General features: G+C 47.0%; 2 protein-coding genes across 2 annotated transcripts in view; one reads left to right on the forward strand and one right to left on the reverse strand.

The window, feature by feature from the left end:
- STXBP2 (syntaxin binding protein 2) overlaps window positions 1–21,720 on the forward strand; it is a 98,449-nt gene that overhangs the window by 45,544 nt on the left and 31,185 nt on the right. The window lies entirely within an intron of this gene.
- CLEC4G (C-type lectin domain family 4 member G) lies at window positions 247–4,535 on the reverse strand. Its single transcript, XM_004277302.3, has 9 exons — window positions 4,438–4,535; window positions 3,994–4,095; window positions 3,635–3,688; window positions 3,382–3,444; window positions 3,142–3,246; window positions 1,647–1,736; window positions 1,280–1,428; window positions 1,051–1,166; window positions 247–765 (listed from the first exon to the last, which is right to left on the reverse strand). The coding sequence occupies exons 1-9, from the start codon at window positions 4,490–4,492 to the stop codon at window positions 627–629; spliced, it is 873 nt and encodes a 290-aa protein (XP_004277350.1). The 5' UTR covers window positions 4,493–4,535; the 3' UTR covers window positions 247–626.

The raw sequence follows: 21,720 nt of genomic DNA on the forward strand, positions 1-21,720 counted from the left end.
GGGGACACAGGTGGCTCCTTCAAACGCATCATGTATTCCTCAGTCGAGTCACTGGTCACATTGTCCCAGGGGTAGGGATGGGGGTCAGACTCATTCCTGTGTCCCCAGTGCCCTACAGCCCCTGGCCCAATGCAGGTTACCCACTGGGTTTGGGGGTATCATAGGCCCCTGAGGTCAGGGTCACTCACATGGGTGACATCAGAGTCTCTGAGATAAAGCTTAGAACAGCTAACCAGAGCCAGGAGCCAAGATTCATTTCTCATTTATTGATGCTCCCTCGGGCTGCAAAGAAAGCTCTCAAAATCCCTTCTTTGAGGCCTTCCATCTGCACGGTAAAATGAAGTAAATTAAACAGCTCCATCCTTGAGTTACTTGACCTTGGTTAGGGAGGGCGCTAGGGTCAGATCACAGGGCTGGGGAGCTCAGATTTTGGGGCGGGTGGGGACTAGGTGAGGTCCACGGGTGAGGGGTTGCAGTGAGGCTGGAGCGGAGGTCTCAGAGTGCAGTTACTGGCCTACGCTGTGGGTGGGGTGGGAAATTAATGGAGGTGGGCGGAGCCAGGACGGTGAGCGGCTCAGGCGATTGGACAAGTGCCAGTGGGCGTGACTCTGGGGCACTGGGGGAGGTCAGCAGCTGAGCCTCTTCTCACAGATCCAGCTGTCGTCCCTGTTGTCGCACGGTGCGTCGTTCCACATCCCCGTGCGGAGAATCATGATGCAGTCCTCGCGCCCCAGCGAGTCGTTGGGCTCCCCCTGATTCCAGTGGCTGCAGTGGTTTAGCGGGGGTGTTGCTGGGAGGCTAGGCTGAGGATGGCCATGGGGTCCAGCCTTCCTTTCCGGGGTCTGGCCTGTTTATTGCTTGGGGCTAACCTAGACATCCTGAGGGTCTAACCTGAGCACACGCACCTGGGATATAACTTTCTAACCCCAGAATTTAACCCTAGTCACTTCCTGGGGTGTAGCCCGCCCATCCGTAAGGAGGCCCGGAGATCTGGCCGAAGCGCTTCTCCTAGGATCCGAACTGTCAGCCTCCCCAAGTCCCTTCCTTCACCTGAAGCTGAGCGGGACTCCGTCAACCCACTGGTAGCCCTGGATCCTGCGCGCCCTGCGCACGGCCCTCAGGCCCAGCCAGTAACCGCGGCCACCAGTGTTCCGACTTAGGAAGACCTGGGCAAGAGGGGAGACTGAGCCACGCGTCCGGCCGGCCCCGCCCCCAACCACGCCCCCTCAGGTAAACTCCTTCTCCCCGCCCCCCGCCCCCCAAAGCCGGAGCTGCGCACCTGCTCATCCAGGCCCCCGACAATCACCAGGTGCGCTCTGGCGCCCTCGCAGTGGCGCTGCGCCTCCACCCACGTGGCCCGTTGGGTGGAGAAAAGGTAACAGGAGCCCTGGAATGGCAGCCACGACTTGGGGCACTCCTCGCAGGAGCCTGCAGGGTGGCGAGGATCAAAGAGGTGATTTGCTCCCAAATGGAGCAGATGGTGAGGATTGGGGAGGGGAGTGTTGGACTACTGGGCTCAGGGTCGGTGCCACTGAGACCAGGCCAAGGTCAAAGGGCGGGGCCAGGCGGATCAGGGAACCCTGGGGCCCAAGGGCGGGATCCACTTGTCCTCTCCTCTCCCCTTCACCCCTCCGGATCGTGCTCACTGTTCCCGAGCCGGACTCCTTCCAGCGCCCGGAAGAGCTCAGTGCGGATGTTCTCACGGTCCCTACCGGCTTCAGCCAAGCTCTGGGTCACTGCGAGGTAAAAGGAGTCCAGATTATAGCTAGGCTCAGCATCAGTAACAGGGTCATGATCAGTTAAGGTCAGCATCCACTTCCGTAGTCATTGCCAAGGTCAAGAATGACAGCACCCATTTTTGGATTGGGTTGTTTGTTTTTGTTATTGAGCAAACAACCCAATCCAAAAATGGGCAGAAGACCTAGATAGACATTTCTCCAAAGATATACAGATTGCCAACAAACACATGAAAGAATGCTCAATATCATTAATCATTAGAGAAATGCAGATCAAAACTACAATGAGATATAATCTCACACCAGTCAGAATGGCCATCATCAAAAAATCTAGAAACAATAAATGCTGGAGAGGGCGTGGAGAAAAGGGAACACTCTTGCACTGCTGGTGGGAATGTGAATTGGTACAGCCACTATGGAGACAGTATGGAGGTTCCTTAAAAAACTAAAAATAGAACTACCATATGACCCAGCAATCCCACTATTGGGCATATACCCTGAGAACCCCATAGTTCAAAAAGAGTCATGTACCAAAATGTTCATTGCAGTTCTATTTACAATAGCCCAGAGATGGAAACAACTTAAGTGTCCATCATCGGATGAATGGATAAAGAAGATGTGGCACATATATACAATGGAATATTACTCAGCCATAAAATAAACGAAATTGAGTTCTTTGTAGTGAGGTGGATGGACCTAGAGTCTGTCATACAGAGTGAAGTAAGTCAGAAAGAGAAAAACAAATACCGTATGCTAACACATATATATGGAATTTAAGAAGAAAAAAAAAAGTCATGAAGAACCTAGGGGTAAGACGGGGATAAAGACACAGACCTACTGGAGAACGGACTTGAGGATATGGGGAGGGGGAAGGGTAAGCTGGGACAAAGCGAGAGAGAGGCATGGACATATATACACTACCAAACGTAAAATAGATAGCTAGTGGGAAGCAGCCGCATGGCACAGGGAGATCAGCTCTGTGCTTTGTGACCGCCTAGAGGGGTGGGATAGGGAGGGTGGGAGGGAGGGAGATGCAAGAGGGAAGAGATATGGGAACATATGTATATGTATAACTGTATGTATATGTATAACTGATTCACTTTGTTATAAAGCAGAAACTAATAATTGTAAAGCAATTATACTCCAATAGAGATGTTAAAAAAACAACAACAATGACATCACGGTCAAGGACTGTTATAGCTGGGTAGGGTCCAGTTGCAGTTGGGGTTAGGAGTTGCAGTCAAGGTCAGAGTCCAGAGGTCAGGGTTAGGATGGAGGACAGGACTGGGGTCAATGGTCAGGATCACAGGACAGGTGGGGGTCACAGAAGGGTCCAGAGGTGAATCAAGAGTAGGGTAACAGCCGGGGTGAGGGGTCAGGGATCATGGCAATGTCCTGCCCTCACCGCGCTCGCTCAGTTCTTTCAGGGCGCTCTCCTGCTGGATCAGCTTCGACTGTGCCTCTCTAAGCTTGGTGTGCACGGTCTGCAGCTGCGCCTGAGTCCCCAGGCCTGGGAAGGGGGGCGAGGATGGGGGCGGGACATCTGAGACCAGCCTGCCGCCCCCGCTACACGCCAGAGCCCCGCTCCCACTCGCCTCCTCCAATCCCGGCCACAAGCCCCGCACCCTCGGTCCACCAGTCTCACAGCAGCTATTGCAGGCTCGGACCTCCTCCTTCAGGACACCAAGCACCGCCGTCTGCTTCGAGGCTGGAACGATCCCCCGTCCACCCCACACACTCCAGGTCACCCTCGGGGACTCACAGGACCCTGCCCAACTCCAGGGCCAGCCTAGCAGACTGTGAGGTCCCCACCGACCCATCCACTACCCCGATGCCAGGGTCCAAGACCCTTCCGCCCCCGAACTTTGGAGACCCAAGAGCCCCTGTTCTGCACGTACAGTTTGTCCTCAGCAGATCCTGCTGGCCAAGCAGCGCCCTGCGCTCTGTGGAGGCTGCAGAGAGAGGGGGACTCGGGAACTCTCCCCGCGGCCCGAGGGGTGCAGGGACCCTGATCACCGGACACACAGAGTGGGTGGACAGGCGTGCAGCGCACGTGATGTGCACACACACCGACAAAGGACAAACACATTCACAGGCACATATGCACACACGTGGGTGCACACAAACTCTGTTCTGACGTGTTCACACTCAGACCCAGGCAAGGGCCTGGGACCTGGCTGGTGTGCTCAGGGACGGAGAAAAGGTCTATGTCCCCAGGGGGGCTGGACACGACCTCCCCCGTCATCCAGTCACTCACCCTTGGAAAACAGGACGCTCAGAACGAGGGCCCACAGGATTGTGACCACCAAGAGAGCCAGGGCCAGGAGGAGGGGTCTCTGTCCCCCGCGTCCCCAGTGCCCTGGGATAACACGGATGGACTCCTGAGTTCCTCCTGAGTTCCTCCGGTACCAGGACCACCCTGGATCCCTGGGCCCTGAGGACTGAGCCCTGGATGCTTGGGTTCCTCTCAGGAAACTGAGATTCAGAGAGGTACGGTAACTTGTCTGTGGTCACACAGCCCCTAAGTGGCGGAGTTGAAATTTTAATCCAGGTCCAGCTGGCTCTAGGGCCTGTGGTGTCTCTCCTGCACTCACTACGTAGGCCCTCTCTGGGCTGGTCCTCTCCATGCTCCCATCAAACCCCAAACCACTGGTCAGAGAGGGACCCCAGGGGACCTGTGAGGCAGCCCCATTGCTCATACCTCCGGGGACCTCCTCCAGCCTGCCGTCCCACCTGCTGTACCCGGCCATGTCCATGGTGAACAGACATCCAGCTCTGGGAGTAGATATAAAAGTGGCTTCATCCCTCTCCCCGCCCCACCCACCCTCTTCCTTCCTTCCCGTCTCCTGTGTCTCAATTCCTGGTGCAGAGAACCACTGACCAACCACAACGATGGGCCCTTTCTGGGCTGGGCTTGGCTGGGCTGGACTGGGCTTCAGTAAGGGTGGGGCGGGGAGGGGAAGTGCGGAGCTGAGGGGGGTTGAGGGAGGGTAGAAGGAATGGGGGGAGTGAAGTGTGTGTGTGTGTGTGTGTGTGTGTGTGTGTGTGTGTGTGTGTATGTGTGTGTGTGTAGTCCCAGCCTCTTGGGCGCCCAGCCCCAGCCCCGACCATCACCAGGTACGTGCTCCAGCAACAAGTTCCAGGCTCTGCTGGGGCTTCACTTTGGAGCTCGGTCCGCATCACTTATAGGTCTGGCGTTGGCCTTCCTCCTGAGAGGGGCAGGCTGAACCCAGCCAAGTTCAAGGCGGCTCCCTGCGGGTACCTGAGAAAGCCCCTTCAGGTGTGCCCCCCCCCAACCCCACGCCAGCTGCTCATGGCTCCTCTACTCCCCTGCAGGTGCCTGCCAGGAGCTACCTTTGACCCTGACCTTCATTCAGTCCTCTTCGACTAGAAGGGAGAACACAGCCAGTTGTTCCATGGAGGCCAGCTAAGCTTCTGGACTCTACTATTGGATGTGTGTGTAGGGTGTCCATATGCAGCTTCTAGAAGCCTCTGTTTTTCTCCTCTGTGCAAAGGGGGACAGTGACAAGGCCTCCCTCCAAGGGATGCTGTGATAAAGAAATGAGGTTATGCACGGCAAGCCTTGGCACCATCCCCAAGCACAAAATCCTCCAAATGTCGTTCATTCTTTCAACTAATATTGGACACCTACCACATGCCAGGCATCGATCAGGGAACTGAGGATACATCAATGAACTAAAGAAGAAAATTCCTTTTTTCTTGGAGTTAACATTCCAGTAGGGGGTGGGGAGAGACAGATAGTCAATAATGAACATAATTAAAAGGTAAGTTGGAGATTGGTTCAAGATGGCGGAGTAGAAGGACGTGCTCTCACTCCCTCTTGCAAGAACACCAGAATCACAACTAACTGCTGAACAATCATCGACAGGAAGACACTGGAACTCACCAAAAATGATACCCCACATGCAAAGACAAAGGAGAAGCCACAATGAGACGGTAGGAGGGGATGCAATCACAATAAAATCATATCTCATAACTGCTGGGTGGGTGACTCACAAACTGGAGAACAATTATACCACAGAAGTCCACCCACTGGAGTGAACGTTCTGAGCCCCACGTCAGGCTTCCCAACCTGGGGGTCTGGCAACGGGAGGAGGAATTCCTAGAGAATCAGACTTTGAAGGCTATAAAACACTGTTGAAAGAAAGTAAAGATGATACAAATAGATGGAGAGATATACCATGTTCTTAGATTGGAAGAATCAATATTGTGAAAAGGACTATACTACCCAAAGCAATCTACAGATTCAATGCAATCCCTATCAAATTACCAATGGCATGTTTTACAGAACTAGGACAAAATAATCTTAAAATTTGTATGGAGACAGAAAAGACCCCGAATACCCAAAGCAGCCTTGAGGGAAAAAATCGGAGTTGGAGGAATCAGACTCCCTGACCTCAGGTGATACTACAAAGCTACAGTAATCAAGACAATATGGTACTGGCACAAAAACAGAAATATAGATCAATGGAACAGGATAGAAAGCCCAGAGATAAACCCATGCACCTATGGTCAGCTAATCTCTGACAAAGGAGGCAAGGATATACAATGGAGAAAAGACAGTCTTTTCAGTAAGTGTTGCTGGGAAAACTGGACAGCTACATGTAAAGGAATGAAATTAGAACACTCCCTAAAAGCAGCCTAAATGCCCATCGACAGACGAATGGATAAAGAAGATGTGGTACATATATACAATGGAATATTACTCAGCCATAAAAAGGAACGAAATTGGGTCATTTGTTGAGATATGGATGGATCTAGAGACTGTCATACAGAGTGAAGTAAGTCAGAAAGAGAAAAACAAATATCGTATATTAACGCGTATATGTGGAACCTAGAAAATGGTACAGATGAACCAGTTTGCAGGGCAGAAATTGAGACACAGACGTAGAGAACAAACGTATGGACACCAAGGGGGGAAAGCGGCGGAGGGGGGGTGGTGGTGGTGTGATGCATTGGGCGATTGGGATTGACATGCATACACTGATGTGTATAAAATGGATGACTCATAAGGAATAAATAAATAAACATTTAAAAAAACCCCAAAACCCAAATGAATACATGTAACAACAACAAATCTTGAGGAAAAAGCAAGCCACCAGCCTGGCAAATGTCAAAGTGTTACCATTTGCTGGTAAAAAATAAAGTATTTTAAGTTCAGATTAAATTAAATTAAAAAATAAAAGGTAAGTTGAATAGCACGGTGGCTCTCAATTGAGGGCAATTAATCTCCCCAGGGGATATAGAGCGACGTCAGGAGCCATTTGTGCTCATCACAATTGGTGGGTGTGCTACTGGCATCTAGTGGGTTAGAAACTAAGGATGCTACTCAACAACCTACAATGCACAGGACAGGCCCCCACAAGCAAAGACTCATCAGTCCCCAGTGTTCATATGCTGAGGATGAGAACTCTAATATTGTGTATTAAAAAGTCACAAGTGCTACAAAAAAAAAATTAAAGGAAGACAAGTCAAGTTGGATAAAGGACCCTGGAGTGCTGGGCTGGGGCAGTGACCAGCAAGTAGGGTGGCCAGGGTTGGGCTCGCTGAGATGAAAAAATGTTTTTATTTTTGTTTTTTTGTAAGGAGCGCTTCTTGCATTGCAGCCCCCCTTGTAAATGCATACACACACCTTCCGGCATCCTCTCAACAACCCTCAGAAATAGCAAACCGTAGCCACTTTGTGTTTAAAACTTTTATTCGATGCCTATTCTCTTGCCTTGTTTCAGGAAGGCATGGGAGAGACATATATGATAAAATAAAATGAAAAGACGAGAATTGTTTTTTTTTTAAAGGAAGACACTCATTAGCATAACTCAAAGTCACGTGTTCTACACCGTCTTCCCAAGGTCCCCAGTGGGATTCAGCTCCTGAGCACATCCTGTACTGGCTCCTTCCCTTCCCTCTCCCACTTCCCTACATTTCTCCAGGGACTTCTAGAACCACCGCCCAGGTAAACTACAAGTCCTCAAATCCTTATCTTAGGTTCTGCTTCTGGGGTGACCCAAAGACTCCTTGGCCATTTCTACAGACCAGCAGAGTAACACACTCAGCCTGGCAGGGCTCCATAAGAGGTAGCTGCTATTATTATTATTAATTTTTTTTTTTTTTTTTTTGCGGTACGCGGGCCTCTCACTGTTGTGGCCTCTCCGATTGCGGAGCACAGGCTCCGGACGCGCAGGCTCAGCGGCCATGGCTCACGGGCCCAGCCGCTCTGCGGCATGTGGGATCTTCCCGGACCGGGGCGCGAACCCGTGTTCCCTGCATCGGCAGGCGGACTCTCAACCACTGCACCACCAGCGAAGCCCTAGCTGCTATTATTTTTGCTGTTGATATTATGATCTTTCCATGGTTGCCATCCAAGATCAACTGGGACCTCTAGTTAAATGAATTGTCCAGGTTCATGGAGAGAGTCTGCCAGAAAAGATTTTAGAATTGCTGATTTGTAGCCCGTTTTCCTGGTGGTAATTATAAGGAGGGTTGTCAGGGGATGATAAAACTGGATCGCTTCAACTTCACGGGAAGGAATCCAGAGCTCATACAGGAAAGGTGGCTTGCCCAAGGCTACCCAACCAAGAGGTGTTGGTGCCCTGACCCAAAGCCATGTTCCTCCGCCACAGAGACAATTCTCGTAGCTATTATGGGAGACTGAAAGATCCCGGCCAAATCCCACCCACCTCCTACACAAGCCTCCCTGCGATGTGACTTTGTTACTCCTCGTGTCACGTGGAATCAATTTCCTCTCACTCAGAATCTGGACCATCCACGTGACTTGCTTTCAAAAGTGGGTGTGAGAAGAGCCACCACGTGACTTCCGGGTCTGGGCCCCAGTGTGCTTTGCGGCTTCCGCACATGAGCTCATGGGATGCTACAGGTCTCCTTGTTAGAGAGCCTGGCTTTGATCCGTGAGGATGAGAGGCCACATGGAGGGGAAAGCGGTCCAGCTGGCGGCCAGCAGCAAAGGTCCTCTTGGCTCTTCCAGCCGTTCCAGCTGCCATCCCAGCGCAACAATGCAACCGATTCGAGGCTAGACCAGGAAAGGAGTCGCTGGGTAAACCCATGGAATTGTGAGTTTTAAGCCCCAAGTTGTAGGGTGATTTGTTATCGCGCATGAATAACTGAAACAGTCATAAACGTAAACAAGCACATTCTTGTACTCCAAGCAAACGCAGTCTGGAGTATGGGATGAGTAGGGAGGGGAGCCCTTTTCGCCTGGCAGTTGGGTATGTCAGAGAATGTTCCAAGACAGAGCAGACGGGCCCTTTTTTCCTTTCAACCTGGACGTTCTCAGAAGCGTGGCCCTTGTCTCCAGAATCTCAGCCCCCACTCAGGTGTGAATGCAGTCATTTGGTTTCTGGCATTGCAGCTTTCCCAGTGACTTGGGTTGACCACAGCAACTGCTGCTACTCGGAACCAGGCATCTTGTGGACTTCTCTGAGGCACATTACCTGGTGGCCATGCCAAACTTCCTGTGGCTTCTGGGACACCTGCTTGTCTAGTGTGTGTGCTACTCTATTGCAGACACTTTCCTAGGCACTGGAGATTCAGCAATGGAAAGAAGTGGCCAAAATTCCCATTTTTAATGGATATTACAATCTTGTGGAAGGGAAGACAGTAAGCAAATGAATATGTACTATGTATTCTAGTGTCATAGAGCAATAAATATATACACTATCCTATACTATCCCACCAGGGAGTGAAGGAAAAATGAAGTAGTATACAGAGATAGTGAGTGATTTGAGGCAGCTGTTTTAGGATGGTCAGGAAAGGTCTTTCTGAAAATGCAATATTCTTTGGAAAACGGTTTGACAGTTCTTCAGTCAGTTAAACATAGGATTACCATGTGACCCAGCAATTCCACACATAGGTGTGTACCCAAGAAAAGTGAAAACATACGTCCACACAAAAACTTGTACATGAATGCCTATAGCAGTGTGATTCATAATCGCAAAAAAGTGGAACTAAGCCAAATGTCCATTAACTGATGAATGGATAAACACGATGTGGTACATCCAAATGATGAAATAGCATACAGCCTTAAAAAAAGAACAAAGTCCTGATACATGCTATGACATGGATGAACCTTGAAAACATTATGCTAAATGAAAGAAGTCAGATATAGAAGACCACGTATTGTATGATTCCATGTATAAGAAATGTCCAGAATAGGCAAATCTATAAAGGCAGAAAGTAGATTAGTTATTGTCTAAGGCCAGGAGTGATGGGGGAAACTGGAGGGTAATGGTTACGGGGTATGGGGTTTCTTTTCAGGATTATAAAAGGTTCTTACATTGGTTGTGGTGACAGATGCACATTGTGTGAATATAATAAAAAAACATTGCATTGTAAGGGTGAATTATATGGTGTGTGAACTATAGTTCAATAAAACCAGGAAGATAGGGAGAATGAAACATGGGAATAGCCATGAACATTTTGGAGGAAGCACACTCCAGCCAAAGGAAATAACAGGTGCAAAGGCTCCGAGATTTACTGTCATTTATTTAATAGACATTTATTCAACACCTCCTAGGTACCAGACACAGTCCAACGGCTGTGGATATCGCAAAGAAGCAGCTGCAATCTCTGCCCTCATAGAAGTCACACATTAAACCAAGAATTCCAATTACTATGTTACTGAAACAAAGTGTTCTATAAACTCATTTCTTTTTCTAATCAATGGCTTTCTCTCTTACTTTCCTGATTCGCAAGCAGCCCAGGTTTTCCTTCTTTTCTCTTGAATTGTCCAAGAGTCTTTAGGGACCCTAAAACCCAAGTGTGGGAGGAGAGGGAGCAGAAAGGTTTCCACCCCAAGTGGAGACTGGATCTGAATCAGACCATTCTTGCAGTTCCTCTCCAAACCACACAGTGACGCTGTTGAAGACTGGTCTCCAGGGTCTGACCAATGAGATGGGCAGCCTTTTGGGTCCAGATACCCACAAGGCAATGCAGTCCTTTGCAGGAGGGCAATTATAATCCCCCCAAGGGACATGTGGGCTGAGATACAGACCAGGTACCCACCATCGCAGGAACTCCTCATCTTAAGTTGCACACAAATTCATTGAACAGATATTTAATGACTGCCTACTATGGCCTCTTATGCATTCATTTAACAAATATTTCTTGAGTTCCTACTATGTGCCATCCCCTGTTGAAGGCCATGTCATGGCAAATAAGACAATCAACCCCAGCCCAGCTGGATCTAAATCCAAATATTTGCAAAGCCAAACTTTGGGGAAAATATCCGGTAGAAAGGATTTCTTAGAAACAGACTCACAGGGACTTCCCTGGTGGTTAAGAATCCGCCTGCCAATGCAGGGGACATGGGTTCGAGCCCTGGTCCGGGAAGATCCCACATGCCGCGGAGCAACTGAGCCCTTGCGCCACAACTACTGAGCCTGCGCTCTAGAGCCCTGGAGCCACAACTACTGAGCCCACGTGCCTAGAGCCCGTGCTCCGCAACAAGAGAAGCCACCGCAATGAGAAGCCCGCGCAGCGCAACGAAGAGTAGCCCCCTCTCGCCACGACTAGAGAAAGCCCGCGCGCAGCAACGAAGACCCAACGCAGCCAAAAATAATTAAATACAATAAATTTATTTTAAAAATTAAAACTCTATTTAAAAAGCCTGATTTGTCAAGTGAAATCCTTAATGGCTTCATTTTCAATCCCTTGTTATCCCCCCCCTTCCCCACCTTCTCTCTCTCTCTGTCTTTTTTCGCCCTTAGTTAAGAAAAAGTCTTTACGTTTTTATCACTGTTTACGTTTTAACTCCTTTTGCTCCTTCTCACTGAATCTCATTGTGGCTTTTGATTGTGTTGCCTGACTCCTGGAGATTTTGAATATCAGTATATGTTGATTCACTCTTCTGGTTTGATTTTCTATAAATTGTACCCTTTTACCCACCTTTTTCTTTTTTTCTTATTAATTTATAGAACTTCACTAGTGAATAAGTAAAACTTGATGGGCACACACTCTGAAACAAACGAGTAATAAACTAGTTGCAGAGGCAGCCGTGGCCTAGATCCCAGTAACCTAGGATGGCAAGAAGCAGAAACCACTCGAGGTGCGTAGCACCGGGACATTTCTGTAACTTACACACACAATCACACCAAGTGTGTAAGGATGTGTATCGCCCATGTCATGATCTTGGAGAGGCAGCAGCAGTGAGCGGTGGCTCGAAGTGAGATCTTAGTTCCCTGCCCAGGAATTGAACCTGGGTAGCCTGGATGAAAACCAGGAATCCTAGCCACTACGCCAGCAAGGGCTAGAGGCTAGAAGCAAATTTCCCCTGGCTCTTACACCCATTGAAAAATGCATTTCTCAAGGAGGCAAAAACTGTAAAAACAGGTGCAAAGTGTATTATTAGAGGCACAGCACAGCACAAGTGGGAGAGCATATAGAGAGACAGTTTGTTTAGTTAAGACGGAAGCAAGGCAGAGATACACACCTGTAGAGAAAAGGGTGTGGGCGTCCTCCCTAATGAGAAGTGCAGTAAAGAGGCTGGTCCATCATTTATATAGGGCAGTTCTTCCGGGTCTCTGTTTACCTCTGGCCAACTATCTGATTTCTTTTTCTACACCTGACCTGCCCTAGGACCCTCCCCAGCATGCGCCTACAACTTTTTTCCAAGATGGATTCCAGCCCAGAGGCCTATGAGGGGCCTTGGCATCACCTATCATGGTGATGATAGGTGGACCTATCAAGGTCCACCTTGGACCTTGGTGGACCCTTGGACCCCCAAGGAGCCTGTGCAGAAGCACAGGTGCAGTGTCTCCCTTGCCCCAAGGATGGGACGTATATGACCTTTTTTTTTTTTTTTTAACATCTTTATTGGGGTATAATTGCTTTACAATGGTGTGTTAGTTTCTGCTTTATAACAAAGTGAATCAGTCATACATAAACATATGTTCGCATATGTCTTCCCTCTTGCGTCTCCCTCCCTCCCACCCTCCCTATCCCACCCCTCCAGGCTATCACAAAGCACCGAGCCAATATCCCTGTGCCATGCGGCTGCTTCCCACTAGCTATCTACCTTACTATGTTTGTTAGTGTGTATATGTCCATGACTATGACCTTTTGATCTTTTCCTCAAGCAGGGTTTAGCCCCTCTCTGTTCCTGCCCTGACTGTTATCTTAAAGTGTCCTCAGGGGACAAAGCCTGGCTATTTACGTTGTTTCTGTTGTTATTTCCATCTCAAAGTGCAGACAGGAGGCCAGTTGTAAGTACCTAATCTGGAGTGCATCTATCTCCTGCCTCAGTCAGAGAGGCTGCCTGTAGTACAGAGTGGGGGGACGGGGCGGGGGGCTGGGAGCAGGGAGGTGGTAAACATGTGACCAGGGACTTTAGAATACCATTTTTTTATAAATGAATTTTAATTGGAGTATAGTTGCTTTACAATGTTGTGTTAGTCTCTACTGTACAGCAAAGTGAATCCGCTACACGTATGCATATATCCCCTCATTTTTGGATTTCCTTCCCATTTAGGTCACCTGACCAGGGACTTTAAAACCATGTGATGAGTCTGGGAGGCACAGGGGACTATGAGGACCCCTAGAGGCATCTGACTCAGCCTGGAGGATCCTGGAGGACTTCCAGGAGGAGGTGATGCCTGGAGAAAAAAAGCCAGAATTATTCTGGAGGGTGAAAGAGTGTTCCTAGCATGATATTAACACTTGCAAAGATTGGGAGAAGAGAGGGCCTATGACTTCAGAGAAGCTGAGACTAATTCGGGGGCAGTAGTCTGAGAATGGGGTGCCAGCTGGGGCCAGATCATACAAGGACTTGAATCGTGGAGACAAGGGGTTTGGACTAGTATGGGAGGAAGGTGAAAGTCATGGGATTCAGTCCCAAGGCCAAGACCACTCTGTGACTTCCATTCTCTCCAGATACAGGAAGCTCACTACTCACCAGGGAACCCAGCTCAGGGCAAAGGGTATCTTATGCTTTGGTTGCGGCTGTTAGTTTTGGCTTTGCTTTGGGCGTGCTTTATTTATTAAGCACGCACAAAGATATGCCAGAGAAAAACATGAAAACCCGCGTGCCTTTCACTCAGCTTTATCAGGTTTTAACGTCTTCGTGTTTTTGAGATCTTCTTAAAAGTAAATAAATTATAGCTGATAACCCCATATGCCCCCTCTGGTCTTATTTCTCTCCTTCCTTTCCCAAGGAAAATGCCCTCCCGAAGTTGGTGTTTATTCTATTAAAACCTATCTGAATTATGTGTGCATTTAGACAATATATGGGGTTGTTTTGCACATCTGGAAGCTTTACCTAAACGGTACCATGTGGTCTACATCCTTCCACAATTTATTTCTGTCCCCTCCACATTGCAATTATGAAATATATCTATTTAACACTCATTCCTCATTAAAAAAAAAGATAAACACAAGAAAACAAATGCTGAAGTAAACAAAGAACAGGATAGAACTTCCTTCATTTGATAAGTGGCAATTTCCAGGAACCCACAGAAATGTCTGACTTGTGAATTATGAAAAACATTTTTGGTAAAATCAAGAACAAAATAAGGATGCCCATCTTGCTATTTCCCCAGTGCAATAATAAATAAGACCTAAAAATTTTGGAAAGGAAGAGTGAATGTTAACAGTGATCCTATTTCCAGAAAGTCCTAGGGACTTAACTTCTGGACTAATTAAAGGACTCACCAAGATTAATGTACAAGGGAGCAAGCTTCTATGTTCTAGCAGTGAACATTGGAAAATAAGAAACAAATCCTCTAACTCATATAAGAAAATCCCTTGAACGTTAAAGAATAATCATAACAAGACTATGAATAAAGCTGTTATTCTACTAAGAATGTGTCTGAACAAATCAAGACAAAAAGTGAGTTCCCCAAATTCTCCCTAATTTTCCCTAAATGAATGGATAAATTCCATGCTATCCCAATTAAAATCCTAAATCTATTTTTTGATAAAATTCTTTTATTGTGGTAGAATATGCATGACATAAAAATCTACCATTTTAACCATTTTATTTATTTTTAAAAAACTGAAGTACAGTTGATTCACAATGTTGTCATTTTAAACTTTTATTTATTTATTTTTTTTGCGGTACGCGGGCGTCTCACTGTCGTGGCCTCTCCTGTTGCGGAGCACAGGCTCCGGACGCGTAGGCTCAGCGGCCATGGCTCACCGGCCCAGCCGCTCCGCGGCATGTGGGATCTTCCCGGAACAGGGCACGAACCCGTGTCCCCTGCATCGGCAGGCGGACTCTCAACCACAGCGCCACCAGGGAAGCCCTTAACCATTTTTAAATGAACAGTTCAGTGGCATTAAGTACATTCACGTTGTCGTGCAACCATCACCACCATCCATCTCCAGAAACTTTCCATCATCCCCAACAGAAACTCTGTCTCCATTAAACACTCACTTTCCATCCCCTCCTCCAGCCCCTGACAATCACCGTTCTACTTCCTGTCTCTATGAATTGACTCTTCTAAGTATTGCATATAAGTAGAATCTTAATTAGATTTTTTTGAGTCTTTTTAAAGAAACTTAATTTGGAAAGAATTTTAGAATCACAGATGAGTTGCTACCAAAATACAGAGTTTGGTGTACCCTTTATCCAGCTTCCTCTGTCAGTAACATCTTGCATTACCATCGGCGAGAAAATTCCTACCGGTACAATACTAACTAAACTCCAGGATTCATTAGATTTCATGTTTTTCCACCAGTGTCCTTTTTCTGTTATAGGATTGCATCCAGGATCCCACACTATATTTAGTCATGGTGAAACCCTGTAACTCACATTGGGATTTGAACCCGCACGCTGGGACTCGAACCCAGCCCAAACCCAGATTGGGACTTGAACCCCCAGTCATTTAACTGAGATCACACACCTGGTCTCAGGACTTAATGAAGTTTAGGTTCTTGATGTCTCATTGCAGAAAGAATTCAGTGAGAGACAAAATGATAGGAAGTGGATTTATTTAGAGAGAAACACACTCCACAGACAGAGTGTGGATCATCTCAGGGTGCGAGAGTGGCACCGGGGTATGGGGTGGTCAGTTTTTGTAGAGGTGGGTAATTTCAAAGGCTAGTGAATGGGAGGAGAATTCCAACTATTTGGGGGAAAGGGTGGGGATTTCCAGAAACTGGGCCACTGCCCACTTTTTGACCTTTATGGTCGGCCTTGGAACTCTCATGATGCCTGTGGGTGTGTCATTTAGCTTACTGATGTGTTACAATGAGCGTATACTGAGGCTCAAGGTCTAGTGGAAAGTTGACTCATCCGCCATCTTGGACCTATTTGGTTCTAAGCAGTTTATGTCGTGTCCTCGGGCTATGTCATTCCTTTAAAGGTTGTGCCCTGCCCCCTTCCCTCCTGTTTCATTTGTATTAGTTTGTTCAGGCTGCCATAACAAAGTACTACACACTGGGGGGCTTAAACAACAGAATTAATTTTCTTGGATCTAGGGGCTGGAAGTCCAAGATCAAGGTGTCAGCAGGGTTGGTTTCTTCTGAGGCCGCTCTCCTTGGCTTGTAGATACCCATATTCTCCCTGTGTCCTCACATGGTCTCCCTCTGTGTGTGTCTGTGTCTTAATCTCCTCTTCTTACAAGGACACCAATCACATTTATCACATTTATCCATTTATCCACCTAGGAGTGGAATTCCTGGATCTTATGATAACTCAATGCTCAACAATTTGAGGGACTTCTGAACTGTTTTCCAAAGTGGCCACAGCATTTTATATTGCCAGCAGCAGTGCAAGAGGGTTGCAATGTCTCCACATCCTCGAGGACACTTGTCTTATCTGGTTTCCAGCTCTAGTGGGTGTGAAGGTTTTGATTTGCATTTCCCTTGGGGGCACTCATTAAAAATGCAGATTCCTAACCCACTCCCAAGGCAGTCTGATTCAGTGAGTCTTGGATGAGGCCCAGGAAAATCAGGGGGGTGGTCTTTCTTTTCTGATAATTAGGTTAACTTCTCATTCAAGCCCCAGTGTCCTCCTGGTGGCACATTTCATCACAACGGAACATGTGTTCGACCCATACAATTAGATGAAGCTGAGGCCAAAGAAGGTAGAAATGGAAGAGCAGCATCTCTGATCCGCCGACGATCACTGTAAAAAAGGACTTTCAGTGACCCATGCCAATTAATCATTTGCTGTTTGTGTTGTTTTTCTGTTACTTACAACTGGACACATCCTGGCTGACACACATGCTCAGAGCTGAGAGAGATGAAGCCAGTTATGGGTCCTGAAGCCAAAAAAACTCAGCCTCTGTGTACTGGTGCCGAATTGAATCTCAGAGACACGGTTTTAAGTGAAGTAGAAGAGAATAGCTTGGGACTTCCCTGGTGGCACAGTGGTTAAGAATCTGCCTGCCAATGCAGGGGACACAGGTTCAAGCCCTGGTCCTGGAAGATCCCACATGCCCCGGAGCAAGGAAGCCCATGCACCACAACTACCGAGCCTGCACTCTAGAACACAGGAGCCACAACTACTGAGCCCACATGCCACAACTACTGAAGCCTGCGCACCCTAGAGCCCATACTTTGCAACAGGAGAAGCCACTGCAATGAGAAGCCTGCGCACTGCAAGGAAGAGTAGCTCCGCTCGCTGCAACCAGAGAAAGCCTGCACACAGCAACGAAGACCCAATACACCCAATAAATAAATATAAATAAATAAATTTTAAAAAAGAAAAGAATAGCTTTATTGCTTTGCCAGGCAAAGGGGAACACAGTGGGCTCGTGCCCCTCAAAACTGTGTGTCCCTACCTGGGGGGATTTGGTGAGGAGTTTTATAGCAATTGTTTGAGGTCAGGGTTGCTGATAACAATCAGGGTGTGTGCAGGGCCTGCACTCCTTTAATCTGGCCTCAGGGGGTCTCCAGATGAGCTTCTCAAGGTTAGCAAACAGTGATCTTCTCTGGAATAAAGGATGCTAACATATTCCATTTGTTAGGGGTTTTAATTCTGTAAAGAGCTCAAATATATTGTTATGTGTATCCGTTGAGGGGGAACCAGGACCTGCCCCAAGGCTGCACTAATGTTCTTGGCTGCCCCTCCCTTGTCTCTGCATCACCTCCCTTCCCTGATTAGCAATTGTTCAAATCTGCCGTTTGGAAGTCCGGGAAGGTCATGGAGGCTGGAGTCTATCCCTACAAACAAGAAATGGGAAGTCTAGACTTCTAGACTTCTAGGGAAGTCTAGAATGCATAGCTTTTGAGGAAAGGGAAAGCAAGAAGGAAGAGAGAAGAGCTCTAATCTATAGCAATTGCATGGTGAAAAGGAACAGAAGCAAAGGGGGGAAATGTAGGGCCTTCAAGACAAAATTGTAGATCTCCCACCTAGAGTAATGAAAATAAAAACAAAAATAAACAAATGGGACCTAATTAAACTTAAAAGCTTGTACACAGCAAGGGAAACAATAAATAAAAAAGAAAGACAACTCACAGAATGAGAGAAAATATTTGCAAACGAATCAACCGACAAGGGATTAATCTCTAAAATATACAAACAGTTCATGCAGCTCAATATCAAAAACAAACAAACAGGGTCTTCCCTGGTGGTGCAGCGGTTAAGAATCTGCCTGCCAATTCAGGGGACACGGGTTTGAGCCCTGGTCTGGAAGATCCCACATGCCCACAGAGCAACTAACCCCATGCGCCACAACTACTGAAGCCTGCGCGCCTAGAGCCTATGCTCCGCAACAAAAGAAGCCACTGCAATGAGAAACCCGCGCACCACAACAAAGAGTAACCCCCACTCGCCAGAACTAGAGAAAGCCCACGTGCAGCAACGAAGACCAAAAGCAAACAATAATTAATTAATTAATTAAAACAATCTAATCAAAAGATGGGTGGAAGATCTAAATAGACATTTCTCCAGAGAAGACATATAGATGACCAAGAGGCGCATGAAAAGATGCTCAACGTCACTAATTATTAAAGAAATGCAAATCAAAACTACAGTGAGGTATCACCTTACACCAGTCAGAATGGCCATCATCAAAAAGTCTACAAACAGTAAATGCTGGAGCGGGTGTGGAGAAAAGGGAACCCTCATGCACTGTTTGTGGGAATGTAAATTGGTACAACCATTATGGAGAACCGTATGGAGGTTCCTTAAAAAACTAAACATAGAGCTACCATATGACCCAGCAATCCCACTCCTGGGCATATATCCAGAGAAAACCATAATTTGAAAGGACACCTGCACCCCAATATTCATAGAAGCACAGCTTACAATAGCCAGGACATGGAAGCAACCTAAATGTCTATCAACAGATGAATGGATAAAGAAGATGTGGTACATATATACAGTAGAATATTACTCAGCAATAAAAAAGAATGAAATAACACCATTTGCAGCAACATGGATGGACCTAGACATTGTCATACTGAGGGAAATAAGTCAGAAAAAGCAAATATCATATATCACTTATAGGTGGAATAAAAAAATGGTACAAATGAACTTATTTACAAAACGGAAATAGAATCACAGATGTAGAAAACAAACTTATGGTTACCACAGGGGCAAGCAGGGTCGGGGGAGGGATAAACTGGGAGATTGGGATTGGCATAGACACACTACTATATATAAAATAGAAAACTAATAAGGACCTACTGTATAGTACAGGGAACTCTACTCAATACTCTGTAATGACCCATATGGGAAAAGAATCAAAAAAGACTGGATCTATGTATATGTATAACTGATTCACTTTGCTGTACAGCAGAAACTAACACAACATTGTAAACCAACTATACTCTAATAAATTTTTGTTTAAAAATTGCAGGTCTCCCCGCCTATTCCTGCCACCAACAAAACAAACCAAAACAAAATCCACTAAAGTAAGTCAGCTTTGCTGCATTGACATAAGCAGGTGACATTGAGCTGCCTATCTCATAAAACATCCCCAATACATGACACATACGAACAAAAGGAAAATAGTAAATTCAGAGACAGTAATTGAAAAGATTCACGAAATGAAAGTTCACACAAATCAGCTAAGGAAATAGTCCCCCAGAAAAGGAATCAGGAAGTAAAAGAAAACCGTAAGTCTCCACTTTAAAGAGAATTAAATCTAATCAAACAAGCATTTGAGGATATGAAAAATCATCTTACATCAAAAATTCAAAAACTAAAGAACCAAGTACTGATGTGGGCAGAAAAGAAAAACAGGGGTAGATGAAGAGAGGTTTGAATCAACTCAGGAAATAAATGGAAGAAAAAGACAAAATTATTTCAGAAATGCAGAATAAATTATAAGGTACCCAAGAGAGAATAAACTCAGATGAAAGTGTAATAAAAAGCATTGGATAAAAGCAGAAAAACGACTAAGAAAGTGACAATGGGGGCTTCCCTGGCGGTCCAGTAGTTAAGACTCCACACTTCCAGGGCTTCCCTGGTGGTGCAGTGGTTGAGAATCTGCCTGCCAATGCAGGGGACACGGGTTCGAGCCCTGGTCTGGGAAGATCCCACATGCCGCGGAGCAGCTGGGCCCGTGAGCCACAACTCCTGAGCCTGCGCGTCTGGAGCTTGTGCTCCACAACAAGAGAGGCTGCGACAATGAGAGGCCCGCGCACGGCGATGAAGAGTGGCTCCCTCTCGCCGCGACTAGAGAAAGCCCAAGCGCAGCAATGACGACCCAATGCAGCCCCCCCCACCCCCGCCACCAAAAAAAAAATTGAATGGAGACCGTCTACAGATTCTTAGAGCTCTCTCTATTCAGTTCTCTCTTCTTGGGACACTGTCCATTGAATTCTAGCCTTTTCAGCCTGCCTGAATTCCCAACTCTATCTCCTCAAGCCAGTGAGAACTCAGAGCTCTGCTTGGGTTTACCTTCCCTGCACTGCAAACTGGAAACTCCTTCCAGGCAGTCAGCTGGGCCAATTGTAGGGCTCACCTTGTTTCTCCCCTTTCAAGGACCGCTGCATTACACTTATCTCCAGAGACTGAAAATAATTCTTTCATATACTTTGTCCAGTTTTTCACTTACTTCAAGCAGGAGCTGGTACCACATCTTGGCTGGAAATTATCATGGGGATCTCTTAATTCCGTCTTTACAAACACAAGCTAGTAAATAAGGATCGTAATAATTACTGGAGGGATTTTTCTTGAGAAAATCCATTCCAGCATTCACTGAATTTGGACAGTGTGATTCCTGGATCATTTTTGTTTTCAACACAGTTCAACGGTTTCCATTTTTTCCCCCTTTGTCCCCTTTTATTTCACTGGAATTATTTTTAATAATCAATTATGCTAGCCTCATAGAATGAGCTAGGAAGAATTCTCTCCTCTACATGCCAGGTGCATGGCTGGGAGCCGAGGTTCTGGAATTCCTCTGTGGACAAGTTAATAAGAATCTGCTACACTATGCCACAAATAGCAAATACACCCCAGCATCTCAGCAATGTAACACAACACAGTCATGGCCAAAACACTTGCAAAACTGTTGCGGATCAGAGAAGCTATCTTGCATCCAAGTTGCAATTGTGGGTTCCAGCGTTGCCAAAGGGAGAGAAGAGTGTGCAGGGAGGTGACCACCAATCGTTCTTAAATGTCCCAGTCTGGAAATGACATGGTCAATCTAGTCTCAGCCCATCTATTTACCAGGCGTGGTTCTGATGCACTGTTTGAAATGAGTCCCATGAGCCCAGCCTGAATTTGGTTCAGTTCCCCCAGACGCAGGCTTTAAGACAAGGATTTCAGTACAAGAGGTTGATTTGTTGTGTCATCCTCAGAGGGCACTAGGAGAGAAGGGAAGGAAGCCATAAGAAAGCATTATTTTTTTTTAATTTTTATTTATTTTTGGCTGCATTGGGTCTTCGTTGCTGCACGGGCTTTCTCTAGTTGCGGCAGGCAGGGGCTACTCTTCATCGCGGTGCGGCTTCTCATTGCGGTGGCTTCTCTTGTTGCAGAGCACAGGCTCTAGGTGTGCGGGCTTCAGTAGTTGCAGCACACGGGTTCAGTGGTTGCAGCACGCGGGCCCTAGAGCGC

The sequence above is a fragment of the Orcinus orca genome, chromosome 3 (genome assembly GCF_937001465.1).
Source record: "Orcinus orca chromosome 3, mOrcOrc1.1, whole genome shotgun sequence".
Lineage (NCBI taxonomy): Eukaryota > Metazoa > Chordata > Mammalia > Artiodactyla > Delphinidae > Orcinus > Orcinus orca.